The following is a 7737-nucleotide window of genomic DNA, read 5'->3' as shown; positions in this document are numbered from 1 at the left end:
GCAGGTCATGATTCTTCTGCCGTGTTTCTGGGGGGTAAACATATTCAACTAAAGCAGACAGAAGCCGGAACACAACGGTCGATTTAAGGATCAGGGGATGATTCATGGTTTAGGAATAAATGGATTATTCTTAAAAGCAAACTAATATTACAGTTATGTTCATGTAAATACACAATGTGGTGATGGCAAGATTGTTTATTTCAAAACCAGTTGTGCACAAGTGACAGACAGACAATAAATAATGTAGAGACCAAACTAGCTTTCTGTATATCTACAAATCAAAGCGATTTGAAATGGAAGTTTTTGCTAATTTTTAGACACACTGAAATAGCAGTGAAGTCTTCCATCCCAGTCTTAGCCTGAGATGGAATTTCTCACCCAGGGAGAATTTTGACACTTCAGGATGATAAAAATGTCACGTTTTATCAGCATTAAACTGATAAATGCTGAGAATTAAAAAAAAAAAAATTAAACATGTTTGGTCTCGTTAAAAAAAATATGTTAGATACACATTTTGAAAGGGCAAACGCACACTTCACTTCCTGCCATGTGAGTGGCAGGTTGTATGTTTGGCAGCTGAAGCAAAGAGACAAAACGCCTTACACAGCCTAATGCCATACAATAATTCAACGCACACTTTAAAATATCGCCAGTATAATAAGCAGTCAGCCGAACGGTGGTTACAGTTGGAGAGAATGTCATCTTCCTTGTCAACTACAAGAAGCAGGAACTAAAAGTTACTTTAGGCCTATCAATAAATCATTGGCTGAAGCTAAAATGGGATGAATGCACTTACAATTAGTGCAGATGGCGTACAAGTCTGAATGTAAGAGTCCATGATGCATGAAGTTAATGTGTAGAAAGCATGAAGGCATTCCATTACGTTATAAGAATATTACTAAACAAGAAAAGGCAAGAACAGGTGTTATAGTACATCTAAGTTCCTTGAGAAGAGGAGAGAAGCATTGTTATATTAACCTTGTAAAAAAAGGTAGGTAGACTTCCAGAAAAAAAAAGCTTTCCGAGATACTTCATCGTAAGATTTCGAACTATTACCATTCCTAAAATTATTGTCACAAGTCATCATCTGCTGTTAGCTTTGCGTGTTTTTCTATGATCTGCGAATCTGAAATAACCTTGGAGTAAAAAAAAAAATTCGCACATTTCCAAAATATCAAAAGTAATATAAAATGACCCCCCCCCCCCCAAAAAAAAGAAATAAATCAACAAGCAATTCATATTTACACTACATACAAATTAAACGATGCGACTCATTTCAGTCATGGATGGCAGTCGTTTTTAACTAAGCGGCCCCTCTTCCTCCAAAGCATCCTTTGATTTGAACGTCTGTACGCTGCCAGAGCTGCACGGTCCCTGCAGAATGAAGCTTGGAAGTCAAAGAGTACCGTAAATGAGTTCTTAAGAGTGACGCAGGATGAGGAAATAGGTGGGGTCTGACTCCCTCTGCAGGGCAGCCAGTAACATGACATGAAGGAAAAGGCAGCGCTGCTCAGAGATTATCTCCAGGCTGGTACTGTGGCTCTGTGGCAGTGAAGTAGTCCTCCAAAAAGGCCTGCAGGTACTCAAAGGTGGGCCTCTCCTCTGGGTCTTTCTTCCAGCACTGCACCATCAGCTCATGCAAGGATATGGGGCAGTCCTGTGGGCACGGCATCCGATATCCCCGCTCCACCTGCTCCAGCACCTCACGGTTGTTCATGCCTGGAAAGAGGAACACAGAGACTCAGGCAAAGGTGGACAAACACCCATTTGCACAATAGCAGCGCAACCATTACAGTCTCCTTTAAATTTGAATTCTGCTAACTTGAATACATTTGATCTACTTCAAACTTGGCGTGCGAGCTGCATCAATCAAACACAAGCAGTGGCCTACGGTCAAGAAGGGATGACCCTATCCATGGATGGACACACTCACCCGGATAGGGCACTCTGCCCTTGGTCACCAGCTCTGTCAGCAGGATGCCGAACGACCACACATCTGACTTGATGGTGAACTTCCCGTAGAGCGCCGCCTCAGGAGCCGTCCACTTTATCGGGAACTTTGCACCTAAAAGAAATTCAGATGCATGAATTTCTAATTTTCACAACGTAAAGCCACATTTGTGCCATTTCAAAGCAGTAAGTAGGGCGGGGGTCGTCTTTATTCGCGCAAGAATAAAGTTTTCAACTACAAATGGATGTCACACAAGGATTTGAAAACTGGTGCAACCCGGCCTCAAGGCCTCCCGCACCTTGTCTCGCTGTGTATTCGTTGTCTTCAATGAGCCTGGCCAGACCGAAGTCGGCGATTTTGCACACCAGACCTTCTCCAACAAGGATGTTGGCGGATCGCAGGTCTCTGTGGATGTAGTTCATCCTCTCAATATATGCCATGCCTGCTGCCACCTGGGAAATGAAGTTGATTTTTCCAATGACTATTGCATCCTTGAACAGTTTAATGATGAAATAAGAACGATTTGTTTATTTTTTTTTTCATCTCTGTTAATTATTTAAACCTGAGCTGCCATATCCACTAGGTTTGGCAGTTTGAGGGCTCGTCCTTCTCCGTCTTTCAGGAAGTCAAGCAAACTCCCTAAAAAAGAAAAACAGAAGAAGAAGAAATAAGATCTGTTGTCTCACTGGAACCGATGAGGCATCGCTTCTGGAATCCCTGCTCTTGTGTCAGATTTGTATTTGTTTGTTATTGCTGTGTGAGGATCTCTGCTGTATAAAAGTAAGACATACACAGAACTGTCAATGCCACTGCATAAATCATGAGCACGCTGTGTAGGTGGATGCACAGAAGCGTATGCAATATCCATAGTCTACCTTTGCACATGTACTCAGTGACAATATAGATGGGTTCTTCGGACACCACGGCGTAGAGCTGCACCAACTTGTCGTGTCGCAGCTTCTTCATGATCTGGGCCTCCTCCAGGAACGACTCGGGAGACATGGTCCCGGGCTTCAGAGTCTTCACCGCCACCTTGGTGGTACCGTTCCACGTCCCTGAGGTATTCGCCGTTAAAATGACAGAATGAAAGAGGAGAGGAAGAAAACGCAAGCATATTAACGTTTAAGCAGGAGCCATTTAGCGACGGTGCATCCGCTCGGCTGCTGCAAAAACACGCTGAGCGAAGTTGCACCAACGCACACGCTTGCATTTTTTGCTATTAGGTAGAAATAAATATAGTAAAGCCAGAATAATCCCATAACTCAAAAATAAAATATGAGTTAAAATTTCAAAGTGTACAACTGATAACTTTCTTTAACATTCATGGACCCTTAAGACTAAGATGGAAGTTTATTTATTGATGACAAACATCTCCCTGCATTCTGAACTCCTATGTTATTGAGGGGGGAAAAAAATGCTAAATAAAAACTTTATTTTAGCTTTTGTGACAAAAACAAGCTTCCATTTATGGACTTAATGCGAGACAATGTTTTTCTAAGGACTTGACGCATGTCTGCGGTACCGACGTGATCAGATCGCAGCAGATCAGACACACACAGAGAGTTTACACAACTAAATGTGGAAGGAAACACGCTTAATTGAAGTGAAGCTAAACTACAATAACTACAGGATGTGCCTGAGCAGCGTTTAGAAGAGACATGTCCAGCAGGAAAAATGCCAGATTCAACTCATGGGAGGTTCAGTCAAAAAGGACGATGACTCCATTCAGAGGTCTCTCCAGAATCGAAATTTCTAAATGAAATAATTGACGACGAATTCGCCTCGATTCGGCTCGGTCTCACTTTTGAATGATCCAACACATACAGCATGTTTCGCAACACGGCTCACAGCTGTCCATTTCCTCTTCCACGCCAAAAAGACGACGGCAGAGAGATACACACCCATCCAGACCTCTCCGAACTGGCCGTTGCCAAGGCGTTTGATGAGCTGCAGAGACTCCCTCGGGATCTCCCACACGTCTTTGGTTTTGACGGACAGGTCGGTCAGACGAGGCATGCCTTTGTGGCACGGCACGATGAGTCGACAGCACAGCCCTGCAGCCCTGGCTGGATCGAGCGTTGAGATGTTTAGATGAAGTAAGATAACACCAGAGGACACTGTTATATTCTGAAGAGGAAAATCAGCTCGATTTTAATCACGTCCCGAGCGTCTCACCAGAGTAGTGCTGTACGAGCTGCTGGAGTGTCTCAAACTGGGCCCTGGTGGTGATGTAGTAGCCGCCGCTGTCCAGCTTGCGAATCTTATAGTGTTTGACATGGTCTCCCTTGATTTCATCCCAGTCCTGAATGGATAGAGAGTAGGCCCCTGGAACGGACACAACAGAGCCATTGAAAGAAAAAGAGACAGATTCAGGCCGATTATAGCAAAACATCTGGTAAGGCTTAGAAATCGCAGAACACGTGGGGAGTACATGATGATGCACACGCAGTGCAAATACTCATAGCAATGAACATGGAGCGTGACCTCAATCAGAGTTTATAGCTGCGCTCTCCGTCCACGTTGCACGTTTTTCAGTAAGTAAATGGCTTTTACAAACGACAAAGCACATTTCAGCAGGATGATCCTGCATATTTGCTTATTCACGCATGTATTTCCTCCATACTCCAAGTCATTCACCATGGCAGTTTGTTGGATGTCCGAGTACCTTTGGTAGTTTCACTCTCGCGGATGAGGAAAGTGCCTCTGGCGCTTCCGTTGGAGAGCAGCTGCCTCTCTGCATCCTTTCGGCCTAGTTTACCAAAATACCAGCTGTAAAAAATAATAAGAAAACAACCCCACAAGGAATCAAAGTTATGATAGTATACGTCATCTAAATAAAACCATGAGGAGTATTTCGGCCTCGCTGCTACGTCGGAGAGGAGCGACCTCAGATGTGTGTGTGACGTGCTGATTAAGCTGCTGTGCATCGGGGAATGTGTGTGAGCTCATAAAAGTGTTTTACTACTCACTCCTCGGCTTGGATGGAGTCTACTGGAGCAACATAATTGCTGGGAATGTAACCGGTTCCACCTGTAGTGAGAGATCGAGCCTCCCACCAGTCTCCCTCACTGGGGAGAGAATGATAAAGAGAGAGGAAGAATGAAGGCAGGATGGAATAATAAGAGAGGGCGATCAGCTCTGATATGTGATGCAGTCACAAATAGACACTAAACATTACGATAACCCGGATCAGGACTAGCGGAGAGAGGCCCATGTGCCTTTAGCAGCGTCTGCCTCCCATACTTACGTGCTGTTAAGGATCTGGAACCTCTCCCCCTTCCGGAAGCTGAGGTCGTCCTCGGTCCGGGCTTCATAGTCGTAAAGAGCCACAAACAGAGTCACCCCTGCAGGACGAGGATAAAACACCGCCGTTACAATTAGAGGAGGCAGAGTGCATGGATGAAAGGTTTTATTTGCTTCTATTATAATATGCAGTGGGTTGTATTGTTGCCCTGCTAGCAACATTTGTGTCGATCCATTTAAGAGGATTTCTTTTTGCGTAATCCTGCAAGTGAGCCAACCAACCGACCAGCATTGAATTCATAACTGGATGTAGAGTCCTCTGGGGACGGTGAGGCTGATCTGGACCTGCCCTGGAGTCCTGGCATCTCTTAATGGGGCTGAAACTGTAGAATGATTTCATTTTCTGATATGATCTCATTCGTCCCGGGAAAATCCTTAAAACACAATTCGCTGAATTTTACCGAACGGACCTCACAAAGACCGGAGGGGCCTGACGAGGCCTCCGCTCCGTCCTCGCTGAATCCTTCACTGTCTCTCAAACACAAACGTTGTGCAGCGCTGTCCTCCTCGGGTCAGTCCTTATTCATACAAGCTGACTAGTGTTCACTTGGACATTCGTGTTCTTTTAACTGGCCTCTCTTTAATTTGAAACTTGTCGAGAGACAGAATTACAATGTTCTAGTGTCGCTCTGCTCTAAGAGAACACGTTGACATTTTGGCATTTAGAAAAGGAAGGCTCTTTCTTCATACTTCTGGACCTGACGCTTTGCTAAACTGACCCGCATGCATACGTGCTGTTGCAAGTAAAAGGTACTTTAGACAGGAGCGCGGTATTGTAGCAAAAAAACATATTTGCCGTTACCCGTTCCCCCCCGAGACCGAAGCGTCCCAGACTGCGAGGACGTGTGGATTCCTCCAAACACGGTGACCCCCTGTGTGGCGCCGCTGTGGAAGTTGTTGTAGTTGGGGATGGTGGTGACCCCAAAGCCGGGGTAGTGCTGTGGCGTGGGGTCGGACCCATAGCGATACCCCGAGTTGTGAGACAGGCTGGCATCCCGATCGTCCGTGAGTTTTGCTGCTTCTTTATCCTTACATTGGACACAACCCATTCTCTACTTTCTGCAGGTGGAAAGAGACGGAGACGGAATTAGTAAATGGGTGAAGTAAAAGTCGACTCCGTTGGGGGAAACCGTGAGTCGATGCTCCATTAGTTCAACGCTCCCTCTGCGGGCTAGAATCTTATGAAAAGTCTTTCAATTAGGCTGAGATTAAACCCGACGCTTGAAACGCCGCTGCTGATCATGCAGAGGAGAACAACAGGACGGGGCTGAAGCCCGAGGATAATACGAGGACCGTGGCGAGCGTGTTCAAACGTCGATGTTGATGTGAAATACTTCATGCCCAGGACTTGCAGCGAAACAATTCATTATGGTTTTACGTGCAGCATTTACTGCAATGAATGAGGCAATCTGCCCATTAAAATGACTCTTATCTCTAAAGGCCCAGTTAAACTAATGCACGTTTCAGCTCACAGCGCTGGAATCTCATGAAGCAGACGCAGCGAGGAAGACGCCGCTGACAGCACTGATGTCTTTCATCAGCTTCAGCAACCAGCTGACTTTGGAGGCGGCTAATTGGAAACACACTTGTTTACAGTGGCAGAGGGTCGAGAGCGGTGGCGTAGGGGTCAGATGGCAGCGCCGCCGCAGAGGAATATGGAAACTATTGCATTCAGATCCACGTTAGGAGCACAGATGCATCCTATTTCAAATGTTTCTGCAAGTGACAGAGACAATAAAGAGCAGAGTTCTAGAAAGAATAAACAAATGTTGTTCTTGTTTTGGCTCCATGAGGGGGGGGGGGGGGGCATATAACATATAAATCATTGTAACATTTTGCATTTGACTTGCAAACTCTTTAACCCAAAAGGTTAACCCTAATACAATTGCAAACCTCTTCGTAACGCGATCATTTTGCAATTCGACGCACATGAAACTCCGCGATGCGTTCGCAGGCCGGACAACCTCGTCTTTATGGCTGCCATTCTCCAAATAGTTACGATATTTGCTTGTGTATCAGACAACTAAGTTCATTCAGCGAACCAACAACAAGACAATGACCACTTTTCACTCTCCGACAAGATCACCAGCACAATGAAATTCACTGTTAAGGCTTTCAAAGCATTCTTCTTCTAGTGAATGAAGTAGTTGTAAATCCCACAGCTGAGCTTCATACAGTATGCACGTGTGGGTTTAAGCCTAACAGTCACAATGTTCACGGTTGAGTATATGCTGAGTCATGTTGTTAAATCACTGAGGTCATTGTAAATTAGATTTGTACCTATAGTAGATGAATATTTTCCAAATGGGAGAAAAGGGGTGAAATAGGAAAACGTTGTCTACTCCGGATCAGATTCTTGCTTCTTCTGCCTGTCAGTCTGTACTGAGGGTTTAACGGTTCTTTCCAAATCTTGTGCCAGTGGAGGGCAATGTAAGAATCCACTGGAAATAATGATGTGGTGGGTCCACAGTGTATGGAGGGTA

At 45.0% G+C, this 7737-nt stretch overlaps 1 protein-coding gene across 1 annotated transcript; it reads right to left on the bottom strand.

The window, feature by feature from the left end:
• Positions 1-1510: 1510 nt before the first annotated feature.
• Positions 1511-6303, bottom strand: LOC137907429 (tyrosine-protein kinase fyna-like). The gene is made up of 11 exons (XM_068751764.1): positions 6057-6303; positions 5199-5295; positions 4921-5019; positions 4617-4720; positions 4127-4276; positions 3853-4017; positions 2827-3006; positions 2514-2590; positions 2250-2403; positions 1934-2065; positions 1511-1719 (listed from the first exon to the last, which is right to left on the bottom strand). The coding sequence occupies exons 1-11, from the start codon at positions 6301-6303 to the stop codon at positions 1511-1513; spliced, it is 1614 nt and encodes a 537-aa protein (XP_068607865.1).
• Between the last annotated feature and the right edge of the window lie 1434 nt (positions 6304-7737).

This window comes from Brachionichthys hirsutus, chromosome 18, assembly GCF_040956055.1.
Source record: "Brachionichthys hirsutus isolate HB-005 chromosome 18, CSIRO-AGI_Bhir_v1, whole genome shotgun sequence".
In the NCBI taxonomy this organism is placed as follows: Eukaryota; Metazoa; Chordata; class Actinopteri; order Lophiiformes; family Brachionichthyidae; genus Brachionichthys; species Brachionichthys hirsutus.
Note: the sequence above shows the minus strand (reverse complement) of the source record. Positions and strands in the feature narration are given on the sequence as shown.

Bases quoted from the DNA above. Each gene is read 5' to 3' on its own strand.
- LOC137907429 (XM_068751764.1), bottom strand. From the start codon at position 6,303: ATGGGTTGTGTCCAATGTAAGGATAAAGAAGCAGCAAAACTCACGGAC. The intron at 5,020-5,198 runs GTAAGTATGGGA...TTCTCTCCCCAG, and splicing joins TTCCAGATCCTTAACAGCAC to TGAGGGAGACTGGTGGGAGG. The intron at 2,591-2,826 runs GTAGACTATGGA...TTTCTTTTTTAG, and splicing joins CACTGAGTACATGTGCAAAG to GGAGTTTGCTTGACTTCCTG.